The following is a 27,544-nucleotide window of genomic DNA, read 5'->3' on the forward strand; positions in this document are numbered from 1 at the left end:
AGAGGTTATCCAAATCAAAGCAGGTGGGAGTAGGGATGAGTTCTCCAAGGTGGAGGCATCAGTGAATGTGGGAAGGGGAACAGAGCATCCATGCCCATCCCAGGCAAGCCACCCTCCAGAAGCCTCCATGAGAGTTCAGCTATCCAGAAGGTCACTGTATCCTAATCTTTCTGGGTTTTGCAGAGGCTTCATTGTGTAGGCATGATTTATTAAACTATTGGCCGCTGGTGATCAACTTAACCTTCAGCCCCTCTCCCCTCCCTAATCATGCCTTGGTCTTTCCAGTGACCAGTCCCTATCCTAAAGCTACCCAACGGTCTGCCAGCTATCAGTCAACTCTACAAAAAGACATCACTTTGGAGATTCTAAGGGTTTTAGGAGATGGCTGTCAGGAATTTAGTTGAAGATCAAATATATATTTCACAATATCACAGTCGTGCTATTTTATATCAGGCACCATTAAATGGTTTTAACCAAAGAGGTGATAAATTCAGATTTTCTTTTTATAAAGCTTACACTGATGACAGTGTGGTGAATAGATTGGAATGAGGGCAATACTTTTTTTTTGAAATGTTATATTCCCCTGACCCTACTTTCTCCTTGTTTTCTTCTATCTCTCTCCCCCTACTCACACAGAAAACTTCTCTCCCTCTACTCATTCCCTGAATGCTGGTGTCTGTTAAGGTTCCAGCCTTGACAGTGAGGCTAATCAGAACCACATTGGTACAGATGTGAGATGATGGTGGGAGAAAGTGGACAGATATGAGACCAATTACTTAGCCGGAACTGATGGGAAAAACAAGAGTCAGCGATATTTTTTTCTGGATCCGAGTATTAAAATGGATGATGGTGCCATTCACTGTGATAGAGAATCAGAAAGAAAAATTTATTTTGGAGAGATAACATGAATTGTGTTTTAGACATGCTAAGTTTGAGGTGATTATGGGATGTACAGGCGAACTCCAGACTGTGTGGGCCTAAAGTAGAAAGGCAATCTGAGTTGGAGATAAAGATTTTGAAATCATCAGAATACAGTTGTTCATTAGAGCACTGTCAGTGGGTAAGATAGGTAAGGGAGCATGTGTAGAGTCATAACAGAAGATCAAAGATGGAACCCTAAGAATATCAGTATGTTATTATTTTTTATTTTTTATTTTTTAATTTTATTTTTATTTATGTATTTATTTTTAGATGGGAGTCTCGCTCTGTTGCCCAGGCTGGAGTGCAGTGGTGCAATCTTAGCTCGCTGCAACCTCCACTTCCTGGGTTCAAGCCAGCCTCCTGCCTCAGCCTCTCAAGTAGCTGGGACTACAGGCACCCACCACCTCGCCTGACTAATTTTTGTATTTTTAGTAGAGACAGGGTTTCACCATGTTGGCCAGGCTGGTCTTGAACTTCTGACCTTAAGTGATCCCCCTGCCTTGGCCTTCCAAAGTGCCAAGGATTACAGATATGAGCCACCGTGCCTGGCCTATTTTTATTTTTTATAGAGATGGGGTCTTGCTATGTTGCCCAGGCTGGTCTCAAACTCCTGGGCTCAAGCAATCCTCCTGCCTTGGCCTCCCAAAGTTCTGGGATTACACGTGTGAGTCCCTGCGCCTGGCCAGAATATCAATATATTAGATATTAGTAGAAGTAGAACCTATAAAAAGAACAGCCAGAGGGGTAGAAGGAAAATTAGGAGATTGTGGAACCAAAAGAAGAGAGTGCCTCAGGAAGGAAGGCATGGTCTATGATGCCAAATGCTGCAAAGATAAGGAATAAGAGGTATCCATTGGGTTTCATAGGAAAAGTCATGGGAAACCATGGTAAAAACACATTATGAATGACACAATCATTGCAAAAGCATTTTTATAGGGGGATGAATTTTGTATTTCAGAGGACAAACAGTTCCATACAATGGCAAGATCTAGTGTGTGACCACAGGAGTTAGTGTCTGAAGTGGATTGGAGAAGCAGATCATTGGAGCTGAGGTTGGCTAGAGCTGTTCTCATGGGCACTAATGTCATGGAGTCAACAGCTGTGATCCAAGTGCCCACATCTTCAGTGAATGACAGAGAGTGATTGAGAGTTCAGTGAATGACCACTAAAAGAAGAGTAATGGAAGATGTGGCTGGATGGCATTAAAATCCAAGGGACAGGAGTTTTTACTTAAAAGTAGGGAAGTAATGGTTTTGAAGTGGTAGCGGGGAAAAGGGAGGCAGCTTATGACACTTCTCAGTAGTCAAAGGTATGAGGAATTTATAGAAAAATTAACATCCACTTGAGAATATAGGGAAGCAGTGAGCTCAAGGTCTCATTTAAGGAAAGGAGCCAGAAGGAAATTCACCAGAGGTTAGCTTTTAGGTAGTTTTTAAAGCAGGATTGAAGAATGGAGAGTAAACAGTGAAAATGTTTGGGAGAGAGAGGAGCAATAGATACGAGGCTAAACAGAGGAAGCACAGAGCAGAATGGAGATGAGTATGTTGGGAGGAAAAGGAATAGTCAGAGGCTTATATTTTGAGTTGTGACCAAGGAAGACAGGGTGGGAATCCTAGTGAGGCTATCTTGTTTCAGATTTCTAGTAGAATGAGTCCCAGGGATTCCAGGGGGGATGGAAGGACTCAGGCTTCCCTATAAGGAGTTGGCTAACTGATCTCATTGGTTTTTGAGTAACTCCTGGCCCAGATGGCACTAGTTCAATGGAATTATTTTGTTCCCCCAAAACTTATTGAGTTGGAAACAGCTCTAACTGCTGGGATCTGGGAAGCCTTTCTGGAAAGAGTCACCCACAATCTAGCTGATGTTGAACTGTGCAGACATCATCATATTTGGTTATGTTAGGATGCAATAATTGGTGAAGCTTCTGCAGTGTTGAAGGAAGAATCCAGGTTGGAAGGGATGAAAGGGTGAGTGGGTGGTGAGGTTTGTCAGCACAGACTGCAGTTTTGAGAAATGTGGTTATAAAATACCATACCTTAATGCCGCAGTGCTTTACCACCTACAAATGCCTGTAGACGTATCTGGCAGAGAGGAAAGGGGTTGAATGGCAAGAAGGTGGGAAGGGACTGTGGCTAATTAGTGAAAACAATCTACACTTGGGACATAAAAGGCATTTCAAGCTGACCTACTAAGAAGCTCTGTCTCTGACTCAGCCAGCTGGCTCTCTCCTTCCCTGTCATGTTTTCATTTGCTGTCGTTTCTCAAGATGGTAGAGTGGAGTCAGACAAGTCTGAATTTGAGTCTTGGCTCTGACTCTTCCTAGACATGTTTTTTTTTTTTTTTTTGAGACGGAGTCTCGCTCTGTCGCCCAGGCTGGAGTGCAGTGGCACAATCTTGGCTCACTGCAAGCTCCGCCTCCCGGGTTCACGCCATTCTCTTGCCTCAGCCTCTCCGAGTATCTGGGACTACAGGCGCCCGCCACCACACCCGGCTAATTTTTTTGTATTTTTAGTAGAGACGGGGTTTCACTGTGGTCTCGATCTGACCTCGTGATCTGCCCTCCTCGGCCTCCCAAAGTGCTGGGATTACAAGCGTGAGCCACCGCGCCCGGCCCCTAGACATGTTTTTAAAGTTACATTGAGCCCTAGTTTTCTCTGTAAACTGAGGATCAGCTTGCTATCCCAAAGGCTGTATCCCTCACTGGTCACCAGCTTTCTGTCTTCTATCTACCTGTCTTCATCTTCCTCTTTCCCTAGTCCTGCATATTGAAAAACATTTTTTTTTTTTTTGAGATGGAATTCTTGCTCTGCCACCCAGGCTGGAGTGCAGTGGCGTGATCTTGGCTCACTGCAACCTCTGCCTTCCAGGTTCAAGCAATTCTCCTGCCTCAGCCTCCCGAGTAGCTGGGATTATAAGCATACGCCACCACACCTGGCTAATTTTTGTATTTTTAGTAGAGATGGAGTTTCACCACATTGGCCAGGCTGGTCTCGAACTCCTGACCTCAGGTGATCCGCTCGCTTCGGCCTCCCAAAGTGCTGGGATTATAGGCGTGAGCCACTGGGCCAGTCTGCAAAATGTATTTTTAAGCACATACTATGGTATCTTCTTGTCTTTTACCTGGAATTTAAGCTGGTTGTTTGTATTATCTTTTCCATGAACATTTATATTTATAACCAATCAGAAGGCTTAAATGTCAGTGTAGGAATTTTGTGCTGTGGAAGCTTCGTGGCTTGGTGAATGGTAAAATGAATAGTGTGTGTATATTTGAAGCACCAGGAAGAGAAAATGCTGGGAAGATTCATAGAACCAGTTAACATTTGAACTAGGAGTCATAAGAAATTTTTAAAATTCTTAAATGGTTTATGAACCTGATGTGGTAGCTACATGAAACCTGCACAGCTGCAGGTATGCTATGGTAGGTAAACTCCCCATGCTCCTGCTTCCATCGGACCATTTGGCTCCGGTGTCTCCAGGTCTTTGTTAGGTCATTACTGGTCCTAGCATCTCTGAAGGTCCTAGCTTTCTAAGATGCTATTGAAAAAGAGGATTAATCCACATAACTCTGCATCTGCCATTTTGCCCATGTCCCAGGAATGCTGGGCCTGGCCCTTCCTTTCTCAACTGCCAGAACATGTTCTCAGTTGACATAGGTCTTTGTAAATACTGATGTTGGTGTTTGAATTCTCAATTGCCAATGGCACTGGAAAATAGCAAAAGATACTTGGAATACTAAGCATTCTTTTTTTCCCATAAGTTTCTGTAGTGATGGGAACCTAGTAATGGCTTTGGTTTCTGTGCCTCATAACCACATGAAACATTTTTAAATTGGGGCTCAGAATGTGTTTTTCCCTTTTATTTCTCCACCACTACCATTTACCCTTTCTGTCTTCTTCCCCCTACAATTTATTCCTTATTCTTTTTTGATTTTTTTGAGGGGGGAGGGTCTAACTTCTTTTGGTCTCTCTTCCCTTTTCATCTGTACTGTGTATTTCCCTTGTTTTAACTTTGAATTTAAGACTTTAAAAATAGCTTTAAAAAGATAAAGATTTCTTTATTTTCTAATACCATCTAAAGATATATTTTTTAGTGTGATCTCCTTGTGTTGTGTTTTTAAAAGGGTTTCATATCAGAGAGCCTGGAAAACTTAAGCAGTTGTAAACTTTAGAATATCATTTCCAGGTCAACTTTGATCTTATATGCCAAGTTCATTGGTGGGGAAAAAATTAAATCTTTCACATCTAAATCAATAACTAGTGTTCCAAAGGAAACTTCAAAGTTTCACTTTAGATTTTTAAAGAAGGGTAATTCCTTCAGTATCAAAGAAATGAGATGTCAGGAAAAGCCAGAATCCCTTTGTTTAGGACACAGTCTAGTTACTTGACTTTCCTTGTCCTTTTTCTTCCCCCTCTGAATGTAAAAATCTTCTTCTTCTTCTTCATTTTTTTTTTTTTTTTTTTTTTTGGTCTCTCAAGAGACGCTTTTACTATATTCTTTGAGATGACTGTTTTTGATTTAGAGGTGAAATCAGCACGTGGTGGCTCAAATCTCCTTATGGATAGTGTTTCTTCCTTCTAGCTTTTCATGTTTCAACTTTTGCGGGGCCTGGCGTACATCCACCACCAACACGTTCTTCACAGGGACCTGAAACCTCAGAACTTACTCATCAGTCACCTGGGAGAGCTCAAACTGGCTGATTTTGGTAAGTCGCCCCTCGGGTCTCATTCTGGGCTGTGAACAATGACGCTTTTGTGTGCACTTGTTTAAGCGTTGACTGGGCCTGGCCTTTGAAAACTGGAGGCCCGAGAACATGATGCTTTGTGAGGCTATCAAACTACCATAAAGGAAGTGTGAGGCACGAAACAGGGAGGGATTGGTAGCTTTCTAGGATTCCACCAAGTCCCAGTTTAGTCAGATGGCCAAAAGCTGGGCACCCCTGCTGCCCCACTGCCAGTTTTGATATAGAGACATTGGTAGAGTAAACTGTATTTAGTAAGTTTTCCTAAATCTAAGTGAATATACAAATTATATTGGAATAGATTGAGATTATCCCAAGATGATAAAGAGGCTAACCCCAGATTGTAGCATGGACTCCTGTCAGGATGGAGACTCCAGGACACTTGTTCATGCTCTCCTACCTTCTTTATATAAGTGTGAGATGCAAAGTTTTATTCCCATTAAAGTGAAGCAGATTTCCTCTAAGTATCACTATATCTTTCCATTTTAGCACTTATCACAGTTTATAATTATATTCACACACATAAATACATACATGCATACGTACAAATAAATACACATGTGTGAGCACACCCACATGCACAAATATATATAGATTTGCATGATGATTTTGTCTCAACTGGATTGTAAGCATAATGAGGGCAGCCTGGGTTTGTTTTTGCTTATCATTTTATCCCTAGTGCCTGGTACCATAGTAGGTGCTTAATAAATACTTGTTGAAAAACTGGCTCTATGTGAGCTAAGGAACCACTCTTCCCTGTTTGGCAGATGCCAAATGGTGATACTATCACTGCAGTATTTATTGTGAGATGGCAGCTTTTATCCTGACATGTAAGCATTTAACAGGTATTTGTTTATCAATTCTCCACAATAACAAACTCATCTCTTGAAGTTTTTCCCAACAATAGATCATGCAATTCTGTGAGATAAACAGCTGACTGACAGAAAGACTAATTTTGCAGAACAGTACTTAGAAATTCATCTAAGGTCCTATCAAACTAATTAATTTGGATGAGCAGTCCCTACCGTTTATCTACTAAACTGGGCTTTCCTGGAGTGCCAAAACAGAAGGTGGCCATGTTAGTCATGAACAGCTCAGTTTCTGTTACAGAGACCCAAAATTACAGAGGTATAACATGCTAGAAACTTAACTTTCTCTCGCATCACAGTCCTGACCTAAGCACGCAGAGCATGTATGGTGGCCCCATGTGATCTTGGCCCAGGCTGCTTCTGTCACGTGGCTCCACCATCCCCAATTGTACGTTTCAAGATGGCTGCCACCTCCTGCTCATCACAGCCCAGAGGAAGGAGAAAAGGGAAGCAGAATCCTTAACCCCTCCACTAAGGCATGATCTGGAAGTTCACACATCACCTCTGTTCATGTCATATAGGCAAGAACTTAGTCACTTGACCACACTCAGCTGCCAAGGCCACATCTAGCTGCAAAGCAGGCCAAAATTTGAGAAATTCACTTGACAAAGTGATAGAGTCAAGATAGCGATTAGTTCTACTAAAAGCACCTAAAGTTTGTGTGTGTGTGTGTTTTTTTTAATGGTGTTTACCCTGGTCCAGTGCATGATGGTGCAAGCCAAGGTCCAGAACAATGGATTTTATGCTTTTCCCTTTTGGACAGGTCTTGCCCGGGCCAAGTCCATTCCCAGCCAGACATACTCTTCAGAAGTCGTGACCCTCTGGTACCGGCCCCCCGATGCTTTGCTGGGAGCCACTGAATATTCCTCTGAGCTGGACATATGGTAAGAGTGGTGCCAAGAAAATGGAGAAAATGTGAGTCATCCTACTCACAAGGGTTGCTTTATCATCTACATTATATTTTAATAATAATTCTAAAAATGGCAATCATATGGTATATATATATATATATTTTTGTTGTTGTTTGTTTGTTTGTTTTTTGAGATGGAGTCTCGCTCTATTGCCCAGGCTGGAGTGCAGTGGTGCAATCTCGGCTCACTGCAACCTCCGCCTCCCAGATTCAATTAATTCTCCTGCCTCAGCCTCCTGAGTAGCTCTACTAAAAAAATACTAATATTTATATAAGATTCTTAAAATTATTCTATAACCTTTTACTGTTGAACTGAGACCCACAGAGTTCTTGCCCAAGGCATCTTCTGAATCCAACACTCTTTCTGTTTATTTTATTTTTTGAGATTGGGGTCTCACTATATTGTCCAGGCTGGTCTTGAGCTCCCAGGCTGAAGCAGTCCTCCCACTTCAGCCTCTTGAGTAGCTGGGACTATAGGGTGGCACCACTGCACCCTGGCAATCTCATGCTCTTTCTTTCATGCGTTTCCTTCTAGCTCCTCTCTTTAATCCTTTGTCTTGTCTCCTCCTTGACACCTTATCCTCAGAGAAACAAACATACATCCCCAAACCACAGACACACAGATGTGTGCGCACGTGCATGTGCATGCACACACATCTGCATGAACATACTCACACATGTCCAAACGTAGTTCAGAGCCTGGTTTAGGGAAAAAAAAAAAAAGCATAAAGACCAAACTTCAAGACACCTGATTTTCATGCCAGTTCGATTTCTAATTAATTAACTTTGGATTCCGTTATCTTGAAAAAGTCATGTATCCTCTCTGTGTCTATGTTTCTCCATTTTAAAAAATGAAGGTAATAAACTCTCTCCATCTGAGTTAAATGGAACTGTAGTACAAATATAAGAACCAAATAGGTGGCTGGGCTTGCCGGCTCATGCCTGTAATCACAGCGCTTTGGGACACCAAGGCTGGAGGATCAATTGCTTCAGCCCAGTTGTTTAAGACCAGGCTGGGTAGCACAGTGAGATGCTGTCTCTACATTTTTTAAAAAAATTTGTCAGGTGTGATGGCTAATTAAACACTTCAGGAGGCTGAAGTAGGAGGATCTCCTGAGCCTGAGAAATTGAGGCTGCAGTGAGTCTTGATGGTACCCCTGCAATCCAACCTGGGTTACAGAGCGAGACCCCATCTGAAAGAAAGAGAGAAAGAGAGAGAGAGAGAGGGAGAGAGGAAAAGAGAAGGAGAGGGAGAGGGGGGAGAGGTGGGGAGGGAGGGAAGGAGGGAGGGAGGAAAGGAAGGAAGGAAGGAAGGAAGGAAGGAAGGAAGGAAGGAAGGAAGGAAGGAAGGAATCCAGATAGGTGCTATCAAGTAAAGCCACAGAGTTGGGGAGGCTCTAAAGTTAATGGGGTACAATAGTGAGCATAGGCTCTCAGACACTCATCATCCTAGAACGGCAGTGTTATTTTCTCTGGATCATATTCCTGGAGACCTCCCAGTCATTTGGGGGCCACTGTTAGATATATGATGATTTTACAGACACAGACAACTCCCCAAAGGTAATGAAATATATGAATCTCTTTCAGTACCTTGGAAGAAAGGGTTTACATAAAAACACAAAGCCCCGTTTTCAAAAATCCATAATTGATTTTTAAAAATTAAATGGTGTCCTAAAAGGCTAAACTAAGCTTTTAGATCTCCCAAAGAATTAAGAAAGGTTGCAGACATTTTTCTCCAGTACAGAGTCATTGATTTCTGATACCCGATACAATTTATAGAAATATCATCTGCTAGTCAAAACCCTCCTGAAACTGTCAGCTCACACTACTCAGCACTGTCACTTCAAAGGACTCCGGCAGGCTCTGGCTTACTCAGCTCTTAATGATGTCTTCCTGATTATGTTTCACAGAGAGAGTGAAACTTCTGCCCATCAATTTTAAACTATATTTTATTATGGAATATTTAAAACATTCAAGAGTATATATAACATATATGTAGATCAGTGATTCTCAACCAGGGAGCAATTTTGCTCTGCAGGGGACATTTGGCAATGTCTGGAAACATTTTTTGTTTTCACAGCTGGGGGTGGGGTAGTGGGGGGTAGCACTGGCATCTAGTGGGTAGAGACCAGGGATGCTGCTAAACATCCTACAGTGCAGAGGACAGCCCCCTGCAACAAAGATTTATCCAACCCCAGACGTCTGTAGTATCAAGATTAAGAAAGCCGACGTAGATTAAGAAGCTTAATTTACTTTTAGAGACAGGGTCTCCCTTGGTTGCCCAGGCTGGAGTACAGAGGTGAGATTGTCTCACTGCAGCCTCCAACTCCTGGGCTTAAGTGATCCTCCTGCCTCAGCCTCTTGAGTAGCTGGGAATACAGGTGTGTGCCACCACACCTGGCTAATTAAAAAAAAAAAATGTAGAGACAGAGTCTCACTTTGTTGCCCATGCTGGTCTCAAACTCCTGGCTTCAAGAGATCCTCCTGCCTTGGCCTCCCAAAATGCTGGGATTACAGGTATAAGCCACCATGCCCAACCAATTAAGAAGCTTAATAACGTGAGCTTCATAACCTGCTACCCAGTGTAACAACTAGAACATAATCCATACTCTCCTATCAACTGTGTCCCTTTTCCATCAACCTGCCCCTCCACTAGAAGGCCTTCTACCTGATTTTTTTTCTTTTTTTCATCAGTATTCTCTTATATCTTTTTAAAAATAATCCTTTTACATTTTAGAGGTATTCTAAAGAATTTTTTTTGTTTTACTTGATTTTGAGGGTTTTTATTTTTGGGACGGAGTCTCACTCTGTCGCCCAGGCTGGAGTGCGGTGGCGCCATCTCGGCTTACTGCAAGGTCTGCCTCCCAGGTTCACACCATTCTCCTGCCTCAGCCATGATGTAATATTGCTTTTAGTCTTCTGTGACTTGGCTTTGTTTCATTCAATATGTTACATGTTTCTAAGATTCATCCATGTTGATCTGTTTAGCTATACTTTATTTTCTGTTAGTGAATATTTCAGGGTTTTTTTAATGTCTATAGCTTTGCAATAATACTTGATATCTTGTAGGCCAAGTCTCCCAGCCTATTCATCTTCTTCATGAAGATACATCAGATAAACCTAGTTTAAGGGACATTCTACAGAGTAACTGACCTGTACTTATTAGAAGTGTCAAGATTTTAAAAGATAAAGACTGAGGAACTGTTCCAGATTAAAGGAGACTCCAGAAACCTGCCAACTAAATGTAATGCATGGTCCTAGATTGGATCTTGGGGGAGATGGTGCTCTAAAGAATACTGTAGGGACTATAGGTGAAATTTCAGTAGGGACTGTGGATTAGATAGGGGTATTGGATGAATGTTAAATTTCCTGATTTTGATAATTGCACTGTTGTTATGTAAGAGGATACTTTGGTTCTCAGAAAATACCAACATAATTATTTATGGATGGAGAGTCATGATATCTACAATTTACTCCCTAATGCTTCAGAAAAGATATAGACAGACAGACAGACAGACAGATAAAATAATGAAACAAAAGTGACAAAATACTGGCAATGGATGAACCTGTTTGGAGGATATAAGAGAGTTCTTTATACTGCTGCAACTTTACTGTAAGTTTGAAATTATTTCAAGATTAAAAGTTGCCTCCAACTTGCGAAATCCTTACTGTTTCATCAAAGTTAGCGTAAGGCAGCACTAGCCTAATATGTAATCAGTGTTTGTAATTTCTTCATGTGTGTTTGAGAAGAATGTGTGTGTCTGCCCAATTGTTCAGTGCTGGTTTTTTTTTTGTTTTTTTTTTTTTTTTTTTTGAGACAGAGTCTTACTCTGTCTCCATGGCTGGAATGCAGTGGCTCAATCTCAGCTCACTGCAACCTCCACCTCCTGGGTTCAAGCGATTCTCCTGCCTTAACCTCCCAAGTAGCTGGGATTACAGGTGCACACCATCACGCCCGGCTAATTTTTGTAGTTTTAGTAGAGACAGGGTTTCACCATGTTGGCCAGGCTGGTCTCGAACTTTAGATGTCAGGTGATCCACCCACATCGGCCTCCCAAAGTGCTGGGATTACAGGCATGAGCCACCACGCCTGGCCAAGTACCCATTTTTACATATGTTCAAAAATTCAAGGTTGCTAATTGTATTATCCAAATCTTCTTTATATTATCTTCGTCTTTTTAACCTACCAATGAAAGGTGTGTTGAACTCATTCACTATATTTTTTATTTGTCAGAATTCTGTCCACTTTTGCTTTATATGCTTTGAAGCTATTTTCATTAAGTGCAAATAAATTTAAGACTGCTCATTATTCCTTTGTACACTTTAGTTACCACTTTCAGAATAATTTTCCTTTCTCCTGAAACACATCTTTTAGAGTGTTTTGTTTTGTGTGTGTGTGTGTGTGTGTGTGTGTATGTGTGTGTGTAGGCCTGCTGGTGGCAAATTCTCTGTTTTTGTTTTCAGACGATAAACCCTAATTATTGAAAGGTAGTTTTGTTGGGGATGTGATTCTAGACTGACAGTTATTTTCTCTCAGAACTTTGAAGATGTCATTCCCCTTCTTTGTCTTCCATTGTTGCTGTCGAGGAGTTTGCTTTTAGCCTTATTATCTTCCTTTTGCAGGTGATCTCATTTTCTCTGGATGTTTTAAAGACTTTTTTCTTTGCCTTTATAATTATGCAGTTTTCTCTAGGAGGTGTCTAGTGTGGATTTCTTTTTACTTGGCCTGCTTGGTATATCTTGTGTTTCTTCCATTTATGAATTCATGTCTTTCATCAGCCATTTTCTTTTTGAATATTGACTCTATTCTATTCTCTCTCTGTAGAGCTCCAATGAAACACTATTAGACCACATTCTTCTGTTATCCATTTCTCTTCTCTCCTTCATATTTTCCATTTCCTTAACTTTCTGTGATGCATTCTGGGTAATTTCTTCAGCTCATCTACCAGTTCTTTAAGTCTCTCTTAAACTATGTATTAGGTTGGTGAAAAAGTAATCACAGTTTTTGCCATTCAAAGTAATGGCAAAACCATAATTGCTTTTGCACCAACCTATATCTCTTACCTTTTTACTGCATATACAAAAATGTATGTTATTCCATGGATAAATGTTTCATGAATTTAACCATGAATAACAATGACACTTACAATATAAAAATGCAGTTATAAGTTAAAATTATTGTTATTACTCTTATTCATTCCATTGGATTGTTGTTTGCTTGGTAAAACTAAAAATGTAATGTAGAAATAGAACAATATGCATCTTCCATTGAGCTCACTATATTTGTTTACCCTCCAAGTAATTGCTAGACCTTGGGTGTTTACACTGAGATCCCTCTCCTCCCATTTTTTTCTTTTTCTTTTCAGAGTGATAAGAGGGGAAGTGAGAAGGGAGAAGATTTCCAGTTGACAAAGAATGAAAAAGAAAGAATAATCCTATTCTGCTAGGCCATGCAACCCCATAGGGTCCAAAGTGAATGCCTTTGTAGGAGGTAGATGACACTGAGTGAGCATTAGTGCCTTTGTCTTAAAGAAACCAATTATAACCCGTAGTGCAGAGCCTCTCCTTCACAATGAGGCCTGGTGGCAGCAGTGTCAGTAGGGGGCCAGGGCAAATAAACAGGGGCTCTAGTTAATTATGGAAAACTTGCAACCAGGACATATTGGTTATTCCCAAAGCTCCCAACCAACATTCTCTCATCTTCCGACGTCTTTTCTTCTCTCTCTTTCTGCTACCTTTTCAGACCTTAAAAGATTCCATTAGTGACTTTAGTGAGAAAAATGCAATATTTTAGAATTATTAAATGGTGTGGTTTTTAGTTTTTTGTACTGTGTTAAAGTATACATAAAATTTACCATTCATCACCATTTTCAGGTATACAATTCGGTGGCATTCAGTACATTCACATTGTTGTGTAACCGTCACCACTGTCCATCTCCAGAACTTTTCATCATCCCAAACTCGAACTCTGCACGTATTAAATGATAATTTCCCATTACCCTCTCTCCTCATCCCCTGGTAACCACGATTCTACTTTTTATCTTGATGAATTTGACTATTCTTGGTGCCTCATGTAAGTGGAATCCTACGATACCTCTTCCGTGTCCAGCTTGTTTTGCTTAGCATAACATTTTCCAGGTTCATCCATGTCGTAGTACACTGAGTTTTCAAGAAGCATTTATTTCAGTGCACAAGTTTCAGGCAGCTATTCAGTATCAGTTTCAGGCAGCTGCTGGTGTTAGGACTAGAGAAAGTTGTCTCCGCCTAACAGATCCTTTACTGTCACATTTCTCGCTGCAAACTTCCAAATATAAAAAGAGTGGTCTAGAGAAAAGCAAGTGAGAATGTCATGTCACTGCCATATGTTATGTTATTCTGAATTAACTTCAACAGTAAAAAATGAAATACTGATTCATTTCTCCCAACAACATTTTGATATTCTCCTTGCACCTCCAAAAAGCCTAAAACTCCTGAGATGGATTTTTTTCTCCAGGGATTGCCTAAGGAATCTGAGGAATCTTTCCTGGCTTATGGAAGAATTTGTTCATGCTCAGAATAGAGAAAAAGTAGGAGGAGAACCAGAAAGAGGAGAAAACATGTAAGCAGTTTCCTCTAACTTGACTGAAGAACCACAGTTGCAACAATAAAATGACCCAGCGCATCTCTCCCTTCTGGAAGGGTTTAATGTTTGATGTCACCGGGTCTTTTCTCCCCTGCATATAAATTTCCCCTTCATCTACATGGGCTGCCCCAGGGGTATCTCCACAGAGCAGAAATCCAGGGGAAGCTTAAAGATATGTAGGGTAAGAGGAGCCCCAGGAATGAAGATTTAAAGACAAAACAGAAAAATAAATGGAAATAGAAGCTGGTTCCCTATCTGGACTTGAATGTTCAGAATATTTAAAATGTTTGCTTTAAGAATAGTCTGTGGTGGGCAAAATAGATGATAGCCACATGACTTGTATTCTTAAGGGTAAGAAGCAAATTTAAAAAAAAAAAACAGTTCTGAACAGAAATGAAAAAATAAGATAAATTGCATAGTTTTTTTTTTTTTATTAGATGGAGTCTGGCTCTGTCACCCAGGCTGGAGTGCAGTTGTGTGATGTCGGCTCACTACAACCTCCAACTCCCCGATTCAAGTGATTCTCCTGCCTCAGCCTCCTGAGTAGCTGGGATTACAGGAACACACCACCACACCCAGCTAATTTTTGTATTTTTAGTAGAGACGGAGTTTCACCACGTTGGCCAGGCTGGTCTCGAACTGACCTCGTGATCCGCCCGCCTCGGCCTCCCAAAGTGCTGGGATTACAAGCTTACACCTAGAACAGATCTGTCACCTTTCAAATTTACAGTGTGGGCTTATTTTATTATCAATGCATTGATATTTACAGTACCTATGGATAGTCCATGTACTGAAATAAAATTGATTTAGGAATTTTGTCTTATAAGTGTTCTAAAGGCTTGCACAAGTGCACACATACACACACACACTATATACATAGTGTGTGTGCGTGTGTGTGTATATAAATGAGTAACCTTAGACTTAGATTTGTTAGATGAGGAAGGTTTCAACCTTCCCCAAAATGCAAATGGAGAATTTCAACCATATAAACCAAATATTGGCATTTTATCTCTGGAACACAAACATCTTGTGTTACTTTATGGTACTTACGTAATGGCCTGAATGCTCTAGTTTTTGCTAATATATTTTACATAATTTTGTATACAAGTTTAGTGGTATAGAAGATAAAGGACACTAAGGAATTGTGTAACAAAATGACTTCATTGTTCCCTACAGCTGTAAGTATGAAAACACACCTTGAAAAGGCAACAAGCTTCTTCCAGGCAATGGAAGGCTTTTTGGGGGAGAAAAGAAAGTGAATTACAGGTTTAAACCTAGGAATGTCATTTTTTGAAACTTGTTTAAAATGTTTTCAATCCTTCTAGTGGTTTGTGAGCTCCTGGGGTTTCTGGAAGGTGTTTGGGAACTGGATAGAGGGTTAGTTCATGCCTTTAAAAGCCAGTACATTTCCATTTCTATTTTATAAGCAAGTAATAACCCAATTATGTATGTATTTTATATACACAGACACATACTTATTTTTACTTCAAAACAAAATGGTCTGAGGCCTTTCAAGAAAGTCCATGTGGAGAAGTCATGGGGGGCAGGGTGGAGACCATTTGGTGGTGCCCACTAACTAGGTTTCTCAGTTGGCTTATCTCTTAGTGGACCATTGCTAGCAACCAGGGTGTTTTTAAGCATTTGAGAGTTTTCCATCACTTTTATTTGCCTTCATATATTGTTTCATTTATACCCTTAGTATCTCTTGTTTTAAAGACAGGAGACAAAAAGAACATGGATATTTAAATACAAGTTAATGAGGAACTTTAAAATAACAATAATTCTAAAAATTTACCTCAAGATACTTTACCAAATTCATAAGTTACATTTATCTGATCAAAATTCTTGTGTCCCATATCAAGATGTTTCTTATACAGCAAAAATCAGTAGAAAAGAAAAAATAGGCCAAGTGTGTGGTGGCTCACACCTGTAATCCCAGTGCTTTGGGAGGCCAAGGCAGGAGGATTGCTTGAGGCTTGGAGTTCAAGACCAGCCTGGGCAACATAGTGAGATCCCATCTCTATAAAAAAAATTAGAAGATAAAAAAGAAAAAGAATAAAATGGGGCTGTTATATCCAAATTGGCTTTTTAAAAATCAGCAATAAGGCTGGGTATGGTGGCTCACGCCTGTAATTCCAGCACTTTGGAAGGCTGAGGCGGGTGGATCAATTGAGGCCAAGAGTTTGAGACCAGCCTGGCCAACATGGTGAGACCCTGTCTGTACTAAAAATACGAAAATCAGCCAGGCATGGTGGTGCATGCCTGTAATCCCAGTTACTTGGGAGGCTGAGGCAGGAGAATCACTTGAACCTGGGAGGTGGAGGTTGCAGTGAGCTGAGATTGCACCACTGCATTCCAGCCTGAGTGACAGAGTGACACCCTGTCTCAAAAAAAAGGAAAAAAGGCCAGGCGTGGTGGCTCACGCTTGTAATCCCAGCACTTTGGGAGGCCAAGGCGGGCAGATCACAAGGTCAGGAGATCGAGACCATGGTGAAACCCCATCTCTACTAAAAATACAAAAAAATTAGCCGGGCGTGGTGGCGGGCGCCTGTAGTCCCAGCTACTCGGAGAGGCTGAGGCAGGAGAATGGCGTGAACCCAGGAGGCGGAGCTTGCAGTGAGCCGAGATTGCGCCACTGCACTCCAGCCTGGGCGACAGAGCGAGACTCCATCTCAAAAAAAAAAAAAAAAGGGAAAAAAAAATTGGCAGTAAAAACAACCTGTTGCTTGATGGAGGAAAAACCTGCTTGCAAAACTCAGTCTGATATCATTTTTTAAACAAAACTCTAAGAACAAGCCAGTCAGTTAAGCTAAAACCAAATATTTGGTTATGAAAAGGGTTTTTGTATATTTTTACAGGATAAGATACAAATAAATTTCAGTCTTTCTTTTAATAGGTATTCTGTTCCCAAACCAGACACTAAGCAATTTTTAAACTTGATTGTCAAGAAATCTGTTTTCTCCTACACAATCAATGAAAAGTAATCTAAACAGTGTTTTTCAGGCCAGGCACAGTGGCTCACATCTGTAGTCCTAGCATTTTGGGAGGCCTAGGCAGGTAGATTGCTTGAGCCCAGAATTTCAAGACCAGCCTGGACAACATGGCGAAACCCCATCTGTACTAAAAAAAAAAAAAAAAAAAGACCATATGTCTGCAGTCAGATGGAGAAAGTAAAAATATGTAATAAACACATATGAATAATATTAAGGACCATATTTTAAAATAAACTTGATAATAAATTTTAATAATATTATCTATGATAAAATGTTTTACTTAAATTTCATTCTTTATCATGCCACACAAAAATGGCAAAATGATTAAAAGAGTTTGCAAAATTATGTGGTGTAGTGAAAGAGGTTTGCAGTAAAAAAAAAAAAAAAAGAGAGAGAGAGAGAGAGAAGTATGGGACCATGGGGATAGTCTCTGTAATCAGTCACCTGAGCCACTTTTAACACTCAAAAGACTTATGAGAATAAAAATCTGATTTTTGCTAAGATTTATTAGCAAAATAAATCTTACTCCTTCCTGTCCCTCTGTAATTATCCTTCAGCTTGACCATGTATGAAAGAAAATTTACATTTCACTGTTTAATCTATTTAAAGATGAACATTTCCCATTAAATCAGGATGCACCTTATAATCAGTAGCATCTAACAGTATAAGTCAGCCAGGCTGCAGTTGTGACTGTAGTTAGAATTGCACATGTGTGAACATCAAATGAGCCAGCATCAAAACTTGCAGAATGGCCAGGCACAGTGGCTCACACCTGTGATCCCAGCACTTTGGGAAGCTGAGGTGGGTGGATCACTTGAGGTCAGGAATTCAAGACCAGCCTGGCCAAGATGGTGAAATCCCATTTCTACTAAAAATACAAAAATTAGCCAGACATGGTGGCAGGTGCCTATAATCCCAGCTACTTGGTAGGCTAAGTCAGGAGAATCACTTGAACCTGGGAGGCGGAGGTTGCAGTGAGCTGAGATCGCACCACTGCACTCCAGCCTGGGCGACAGAGCAAGATTCCACAAAAAAAAAAAAAAATTGCAGAATTGGTGTCAGCGACTTGGAAGAAAATTCTGCAAAGAAAAGTCCTTTTTTTTTTTTTTTTTTTTTAACTCCTAGGAACCAAATGGTTGTGGAGAAGGAGTAAATCAGACATGTTTAGCAACATTCAGCTTAGCAGCTGCAACATTCATGTTTAGCAGGAGTCAAAAGTAAGCTAACACTACATAACTGCAAGGCCAGCTTAGGAGCCCAGGGCCAATGACTCTGTTCTGTTCTTTTATGGATTATTTTAAGAAATGCTGCATCATCAAATTCTTAATATAGAGGATGATACATGGGTAAGTGTAGACATCAAAGAGTCTGAGTCAAATGCTGAATGTGAAAAAGTTTTAGGAATACCGAAACCAATTTATTTTGCTTAATGTTTCTCTTTTTCATGTACAAGTATGCTATATGAGAAAATAATCTCTATTTAATTAAATTTATAACAGCCCTTTCAATAAGTATAAAATGAACATTCTGATCATGTCATAGTTTAACTTGCATTTTTTTTTCTTAATGGCAAAAAACCAATGATGCTTCTTACAATGATAGCATCTTAGACTCAATGAAAAGTGGGGATGAAATGAAATTTGGGGATACAGTACTTTCCCCTCTTCTCCTAAAACAGGTAATGAGCTTGAATGATCTACAATGTTTGCTAACTCTACTGCTTTCCTAACTGCTGCTCGTGGTGTTCCATTTTAATAAAAAGCTGTGGGCCGTTCTTATTTTTGACATAGGGACTTTTTTTTGGCCCAAGACTTTTAATATCATGTGGTCCGTATTTAACTCTCCGTAAAATATTTCTTGGGAAGAGAAATTCTAGTAGTTCAGTTTCGCTTGTATGATTTCTTTCAAAGTGTCAATTTACTCTTGTTTCCTTTGCTAGGGGTGCAGGCTGCATCTTTATTGAAATGTTCCAGGGTCAACCTTTGTTTCCTGGGGTTTCCAACATCCTTGAACAGCTGGAGAAAATCTGGGAGGTAGGAGAAGAATTCTTCTAAAGAAAATGAAATATCTGCATTTTAAGTTTTGAACCAAATTTGCCTTACAGACAAATGAAGCAGTCCATCTCCTTTGAGATATTAAGCCGTATATTAAGATTGTAGAAACTGTAGCATTTGCCACAGCTATAAGCACCCTGGGAATGTGTGGTCAGGAAACTCCCTGTTGCCGCATAGCAGCCCATGAATCCAGCTCACTGAATGATGTTCAGGTCTCCTGCTCCCTGTCATTATTATTGTCTTAACCTCCCAGGGCAATTTCTGCCATTACTACTCAGACATGCCCGTACCTTGCTACCTCCACTTCTAATGCTACCATATATTTGGCCCTGGATCTTTGTCAGCTGAAAATAAGACACAGAATTTTTAGCTGGGTGCAGTGGCTCATGCCTGTAATCCCAGCACTTTGGGATTGCTTTGAGCCCAGGAGTTCGAGACCAGCTTGGGCAACATGGTGAAACCCCATGTCTACGAAAGCAAAAATGAGTGGGCTGTGTGGCGCACACCTTAGTCCCAGCTATTCGGGAGGCTGAGATGGGAGGATCACTTGAGCCCAGGGAAGTTGAGGCTGCTGTTAGCTGTGACCATGCCACTGCACTCCAGGCTGGGCAACAAAAGAAAGACACAAAATTTTCATAGAACCCTGATAGAACAGAGGCTTTCCCTCTTAGTGTGAGAGAAGTGTACCATTTATCATGCTTATCCACAACCAAGTTCCTAAAGTGTCAAGGTGCCTTTGTGTATGCAGCTCCATTTCTTAATTCATTATTTATCCCTACCGCAATTGCCTATGATATGCTTTGTTTTTATGGCCCTTATATAATATTACAGTCATACTATAGTCATCTGTATATTTCCTTTTTTGGTCATATTTTTATTGTGGTAAAATATACAAAACATAAAATTTACCATCCTAACCCTCCTTAAGTGTACAGCTTATCAGCATTAAATACATTCATATAGTTGCACCACCATCACCGCTATCCATTTCCAGAACTTCTCTATCATCCCTAAGGGAAGCTCTGGACCCACTGAACAATAGCTGCCCATCTTCCCTCCCCACACTCCCCTAGCCCCTAGTAACCTCTAATCTACTTTCTGTCTCCATGAATTGGCCTATTCTAGGTACTTCACATAAGTGGAATCATACAAATTTGTCTTTCTGTATCTGGCTTATGTCACTTAGCATATTTTCAAGGTTCATCCATGTTGTAGAATGTGTCAAGCGGCTTTAAATCGGTGAGGTGCAGGGGGGTACTTTATTACTTGGTATCCTGGATCCTGCTCCTTGTCTTCTGGCTAAAATAAAATGTACTTTGTGAAATTAAGACATTTTATAGAGATTAATTACTGACATTAAATTTTCTTCTAGAAACATGGGGACTATTATGAAGGAACATGGGAAAAACTGGGAAGCATTCATAACTTAAAAAAAAAATCCAAGACAAAAGGCTTTTTCTAAAACCTTTCTTGCAAGACAGAGAAATGCTATCTTCACATTATGTTATTGGGTGCTATAACATCATCTAAGCTGGAGACAGCCTGCTGTAATAGCTTTGGAGTCCAAAGACCTGGGCTTGAATTCTAACCATTTTCTGGCTAAATGAACATGGGCAAGTTATGTAGTCCCTCTGATTCGTTTCCTTGTCTGTAAAATGGGAACAATGATAAGGACTTCCTAATTCTTTCTTTGAGAATTCCATAAAAACAAATGCATAACAAGCTCCATGCACCATAAATGCTCAATAGATGTTTGCTTTCTTCCTGTCTCACACAAATTGTTGTACAGATGTTTCAGTAACCTGACTGCTAGCAAGTATTACCTGAATTTTAACCCGATTGTTCTCTTCTTTCACTTAGCAGTATTATTTCTTGTCCACAATAGAGGAAGCACAATTGCAGTTCTGACACTGCAATGACCTTTTATACATTTGCAGAGTTTTTCCTGGTCATTTAATTAGGAAACAACACTTATTTACCATATATAAGGCGAGTAACTCTACAAGACTCTACAAGGTCTTGTAAGAAGCTATAAGCCAAGGGGGAAAAAAAAGAAGAATAAGAAAAATACATGATCTGTATTTTCAAGTGTTGTTCAGTCTAGGTAGGGTGATGGGTGAAGTATACGTAAATATATGTGAAACAAACATAAACTATGTATATATGTAAAAGGATGTATGTATTGATAGTTAATATAAATTGTAATACTGAAATAAGATGTGCTATTAGGATATTTGAAGAGTAGTTTATTTGAAAAGAATATAAGTATATCCTTGTGTGCCATTAGTATTTGAAGAGTTGTATATAAACTGATTTTTTTCTTTTTTCTTTTTTTTTTTTTTGAGAAGGAGTCTTGCTCTACTACCCAGGCTGGAGTGCAGTGGTGCCATCTCGGCTCACTGCAAGCTCCACCTCCCCGGTTCAAGCGATTCTCCTGCCTCAGCCTCCTGAATAGCTGGAATTACAGGTGCCCGCCACCACGCCTGGCTAATTTTTGTATTTTTAGTAGAGACGGGGTTTCACCATGTTGGTCAGGCTGGTCTCAAACTCCTGATCTCGTGATCTGCCTGCCTTGGCCTCCCAAAGTGCTGGGAATACAGGCATGAGTCAACGCGCCCAGCCTTGTAAACTGATTTTTAAAATACAATATACAGTTAGGCATAGTGTTGTGTCCCCACTGCTTGAGAGGCTGAGGCAGGAGGATCCTTTGATCCCAGGAGTTTGGGCAACATAGTGAGACCCCCATCTCTAATAATAATAAATATAAATTTAAAATAACATTTTAAAATATGACATACTATCTTTGAATGACCACACAATTTAAAAAACAATCATTTTCTGGTTCTTTAGTGTACAGTTAGCACAGCACTTAGAAATCATAGAATAAAGTGAACAAGATGCTTCTCAAGGCCTGATCACTCTTTAGGACTCACAATGGGCTAGGTACTATGCTGGAAAGAGAAAAAATAATAATTTTCTAACCTGCTTGAGACATAGTGGTATAAATGATAACACAGCTGCTGAACGTGATGACTTTCCCACTTTGTCCGCAGAGCAAGAAACTATAGATGCAATAACAAAACTACATTCAATGAACATGGGACTGTAGATAACAAACTAACTTCATTTCTTTGGATACATGCCCTGCATTGGGATTGCTGGATCATATGGTAGTTCCATTTTTAATATTTTGAGGAACCTCCATAGCATCTTCCATAATGGCTGTACTATTTACATGCCCACCATCAGTGTGCAAATGTTCCCTTTCCTCTACATTCTTGCCAACACCTCTTTCATCTTTTTGATAATGGTTGTGGGGCGATATCTCACCATGGTCCTAGCCTTCATTTGTCTGACGATTGATGATATTGAGCATTTTTTCATATACCTCTTGGCCATTTGTAGGTCTTCTTTTGAGAAATGTGTATTGAGGTTCTTAGTCCATTCCTGCTACCATAGCAAAATCCCATAGAGCAGGCACTTTATAAAGAACAGAAATTGGCCGGGTGCGGTGGCTCACGCCTGTAATCCCAGCACTTTGGGAGGCCAAGGTGGGTGGATCACCTGAGGTCAGGAGTTCAAGACCAGCCTGGTCAATATGGTGAAACCCCATCTCTACTAAAAATACAAAAACTAGCCGAGCGTGGTGGTGTGCACCTGTAGTCCCAGCTACTTGGGAGGCTGAGAGAGGAGAATTGCTTGAACCCAGGAGGAGGAGGTTGCAGTGAGCCAAGATCGTGCCACTGCACTCCAGCCTGAGCAACAGAGTGAGACTTCATCTCAAAAAAAAAGGAACAGAAATTTATTTCTCACTGTTCTAGAGGCTGGAAAGTCCAAGATCAAGGCACTGTAGCCTGTTGTCCAGTGAGAGATTTGGTCTCCAAGTTAGTGCCTTGTCGCTGCATCCTCCAGAGAGGACAAATGCTGTGTCCTTACATGGTGGAAGGGTAGAAGAGCAAACAGGCCTGACTGATTCCCTCTAACTCCTTTATAAGGGCATTCATCTCTGTCCTTGTGTCCTAATCACATGCTAAAGGCTGCACCTCTTAATACTGTTGCATTGGGGATAAAGTTTCAACATGAATTATGAAGAGAATACAAACATTTAAACCATAACAAGTCCTTTGCCCACTTTTTTTTTTGGAGACTGAGTCTCACTCTGTTGCCCAGGCTGGAATGCAGTGGCTTGATCCTGGCTCACTGCAACCTACGCCTCCTGGGTTCAAGCAATTCTCCTGCCTCAGCTTCCAGAGTAGCTGGGATTACAGGTGTGCACCACCATGCCCAGCTAATTTTGTATATTTAGTAGTAGAGACAGAGTTTCACCATGTTAGCCAGGCTGATCTCAAACTCTCGACTTCTGGTGATCTGCCTGCCTCGGCCTCCCGAAGTGCTGGGATTACAGTCATGAGCCACCGTGCCCAGCCCTTTGCCCACTGTTTAATGGGGTTGTCTTCTTGCTATTGAGTTCCTTATATATTTTTGATATTAACCCCTTATCAAATGTATGGCTTGCAAATATTTTCTCCCATTGAAGGCTGTCTCTTCACTCTAATGATTGTTTCCTTTGCTGTGAAGACACTTTTCAGTTTTATTTATTCCCATTTGTCTATTTTCACATTTGTTGCCTATAAGCAGGTTAGAAAATTATGCAGATTATAAATAGTTCCTGAGTTTGTGTTTTACTAAGCGTAGCCTACACAGATGAAAACAGGAAAGCTACTTCAGAATCTGTGATATTTGATGTCAGAAGTGCATCTCTGAAAGCAATGGGTCCATTCTAACTCTCCTAACCTCTAACCATAATTTGTTCTATATTTATCCTGAGATCTCACTCTTAGGAATAAAAACACATTGAGAAGTCCTGAATCTTTATTTTACTATTTTTCTGAAGTGCCTGTAGTGTGTGTGTTTACATCTAAATAATAGCTGTCACCACTTTCTGATCAATTTTAGAAACTAATTTTAAATAAGTGTTTTTCATAAATAATCCTGGATTTAGTTCTAAAATCAGAATAAACTATGCAAACTTTGAATCCATTAATCAAAATGCTTTTAGTTTCCATTCCAACAAAGGCAGATAAACAGCCCCTTCAGACCACTGTGGTTTGAAACATAGCACTCACTGGCTGCCTTTTAAGAGCCTTCAGGGAGGGAGTAAAACAACAATTTTTGGTTTTCAGTTTCCCAGACAGTGAAGGAGAGATTTAGTAATTTTCTCAAGTGAAAAAGAATTCAATAACTTTCAAATAGAAACTGAGATCAAATTCCCAAATAAAGTATATTGAATTTTTGTTTAAACTTTTAAAATCTCAAGCTTAAAGCTTTGAACATAAGATTAAAAAAATTTTTTTTAGTATCCATTTTGTTGGCTTTAGTTAAATATCATGCAAAGTAACCAACCATCTGGTAACTTTCACCTTAGAGAAAACATGATAGTGGTTGTTACCTATTTCTTCTATTGTTTTCTCTTCATTATCTTTGCTTTCTTTTCACTGCACTTTGCCAGCCAACAGAGGATGTATGGGTACATGTGACTCACACCCACTTGTTTACACATGCATCTGCGCAAATACATAAGATAGTAGGTTAAAAAAGAAGAATTAGCGTCCTGTCCCCTGGCCTTCTCCCACAAAAGAATTAGTCCAGTTGGTTTTTCAAAATGGATTCCAGGATTCTTAGTGTTCCCTCGGGCTCAAGGTGGTTGATAGGAAAAGCCTATAATCCTCTCAGTCACTTTTCAGTTTGTTTGGGGAATGGATCAAAGAAGGAAGATTTTACTGAGTGGCATGTTTTTTTATTATATGAGGGAAAATAGCACTTCACTGTCTTTTTTTAAAGACAAGCTTAACAGACGCCAAAAAGTACACCTCTCAGCCAGAGTCCTAGTCAACAAGCTGATAGATATTAAGATTCTGGATTCTTCATTGATTATATTCAGTCATTGTTGGGCAATTGACTCCCTGCCATAATAATTGGGCCAGTATCTATAACCAGCATTTTACAGCTGGATTCACTAGACTCTTTCTGTAAGAGATGTTTCTGAAAAGAGTTATAGTGAGATATGCTTCTAAGAAAAGTTATACTGTAGTAGTGTAATGAAAGCTACTAGTGTTTTTATTAGTATTTCACAAGAACAATGTTACTCTGGCTCCCATATATAACTATCTATGGGCTTTTATGATTACTCTTAAAAAAAAATACTAAGGTAATGCCTACCAAGGAACTCATGGTGCTGGCTTCATCCAAAGTCTGAGCTGTTTTGGCTTTGTACTCCAAAAGACTTTATTTTCATTCATCTTAACTAAAAACTGGGGCTTTAAATTGGTTATTCAGGGCCGGGCGCGGTTGCTCATGCCTGAAATCCCAGCACTTTGGGAGGCCGAGGTGGGCAGATCACGAGGTCAGGAGATTGAGACCATCCTGGCTAACACGGTGAAACTCTGTCTCTACTAAAAATACAGAAAAAAAAAAAAATAGCCAGGCATGGTGGTGTGCATCTGTAGTCCCAGTCCCAGGAGGCTGAGGCAGGAGAATGGCGTGAACCTGGGAGGCAGAGCTTGCAGTGAGCCGAGATCGCACCACTGCACTCCAGCCTGGGCGACAGAGAGAGACTCCATCTCAAAAAAAAAAAAAAAAAAAAAAGAAAAGAAAAAAAATCGGTAATTCAAAGCATAGACCAGCCCTTTTTCAAGTGATGTTGTTTCCATGACAATCCATCAGTGAAAAACCAAATACCATATTCCAAGCTGCTAGTCACAGAGAAAACAAGCAGATGAGATGAATGTAATAGAAAAGACTAGAGTTAGTTTTGGGGTCATCTTTAGCCAACATTCCATTGCTTGAAGGTCAGTAATCTGAATCCTTTTTAATTTGAGCACATCGGGGAACAGCTGAATACCCATGTTGAGGCATAATTTAAGCTGTCAAGTGTCTCCTGTCAATATACATGTGGTCATCTGATGTAAGGCAAATAGACAGTCACTCCTGCTTCTTTATATCCCTAGCTCCCAACATGGTGTCCTAATGCATGATAATCATGCAGTAAATGTTCAGTGATAAGAACATGACTTTGAGCAAGGCTGTATGATCTGCCTCAGTACAAGTGAGTCAGTAAGAATGCAGGCCCAGGACCATAGGAATGTATTACAGTTTTGCCCAAGAAACCACAAACTTTGGAAACACTCAAGTTTCTTTCTCGTATACATCAGCTGGTGTCATGCAATGGGACATACATCTGACTCTTCCCTGTTCTTCCCTGATCTGTCCTGCATGTCTCCATACCTCTTCCATCCACCTCATCTCCCCACCTCACCTTTCTTTTTCTTTGTTTGGCTTTATATAGGTGCTGGGAGTCCCTACAGAGGATACTTGGCCGGGAGTCTCCAAACTACCTAACTACAATCCAGGTAATATTGATCTGAGCTTCTGAATACTCTGAGAATTAGTAATGTAAGGAGAGCATTGACCACGCTAACAGGGAGTTCTTGTATTGTGAACTCAGCAGCAAAGATGGGTGTAGAGGAATTTCTACATTCATATATCCCCTGACTAATCTTTGTATGAGGAAGACACTAAAAGAGTATGAGGTTAGATCAGTTCCCCAGCTCTGTAAAACACAAGTAGTAAGCTGAATAGAATTTGAAATGACTATTACGGTGGATTCCACATCCACTATCAAATACCCAATGGCTCAAAAGAACAACTCAAAAGATGGGCTCACTTTTGGGCCCCCTGACTGTCATAAGTTTATTGATTAGTGTTGAATTTCATATGTATAAAAAGAAAGCTAATGCAACAGAACAGAGGTAGAGGCTCGCTAGGCCTAGGACATGCCAAGTAAGCTGTCTCTAGGTTATACTTACTAAGAGTTCATTCGTTGCCTGTAAACCTGACACTTGGTCATTGTCTCTCACACATTTCATCTTTCAAGACTGGCTTCTGGGATGGATTTAGAAGTGCTAGAAGTGTTATCCATGGGGGATTTCTTTGAGAAGTTGTCTCAAGGCCACACCAGAGGGATCAGATTAAGCACTAGTCACTTCAAGGATGTTGAGACAGAAGGGAGGAGATAGGCACTGAACTACAGGATGAAGGATCGTATTAGAAGCTGAAGAAGCAAATAAAGACCATGCCAAACCTGAGCTCTCACTGGCAGGGTTGAAGGGGAGGTAGAAAGGTACAGATAACGACAAGATTAGGGTGGATATGCTCCAAGCCAGATTTTTCTAGTCTTTATGGTCTTACATTGTTCCATTACTAAAAATGAAACCTTCCCAAATTGTTGTCCTTACTAACCTTTTTTTTTTTTTTTTTTTTTGAGATGGAGTTTTGCTCTCATCCCCCAGGCTGGAGTGCAGTGACACGATCTCGGCTCACTGCAACCTCCGCCTCCTGGGTTCAAGCAATTCTCCTGCCTCAGCCTCCCCAAGAAGCT

At 40.4% G+C, this 27,544-nt stretch overlaps 1 protein-coding gene across 5 annotated transcripts in view; it reads left to right on the forward strand.

The window, feature by feature from the left end:
* Positions 1-27,544, forward strand: part of CDK15 (cyclin dependent kinase 15) — a 112,132-nt gene that overhangs the window by 44,772 nt on the left and 39,816 nt on the right. For all 5 annotated transcript variants that reach the window (XM_004092005.2, XM_012508345.2, XM_004092006.1 and 2 more), the window contains 4 exons: positions 5,500-5,623; positions 7,292-7,412; positions 18,993-19,086; positions 26,453-26,516. In XM_004092005.2, coding sequence (XP_004092053.1) covers positions 5,500-5,623; positions 7,292-7,412; positions 18,993-19,086; positions 26,453-26,516 — 403 coding nt within the window. The remainder of the gene's footprint in view (positions 1-5,499; positions 5,624-7,291; positions 7,413-18,992; positions 19,087-26,452; positions 26,517-27,544) is intronic.

The sequence above is a fragment of the Nomascus leucogenys genome, chromosome 22a (genome assembly GCF_006542625.1).
Source record: "Nomascus leucogenys isolate Asia chromosome 22a, Asia_NLE_v1, whole genome shotgun sequence".
Classification (NCBI taxonomy): Eukaryota; Metazoa; Chordata; class Mammalia; order Primates; family Hylobatidae; genus Nomascus; species Nomascus leucogenys.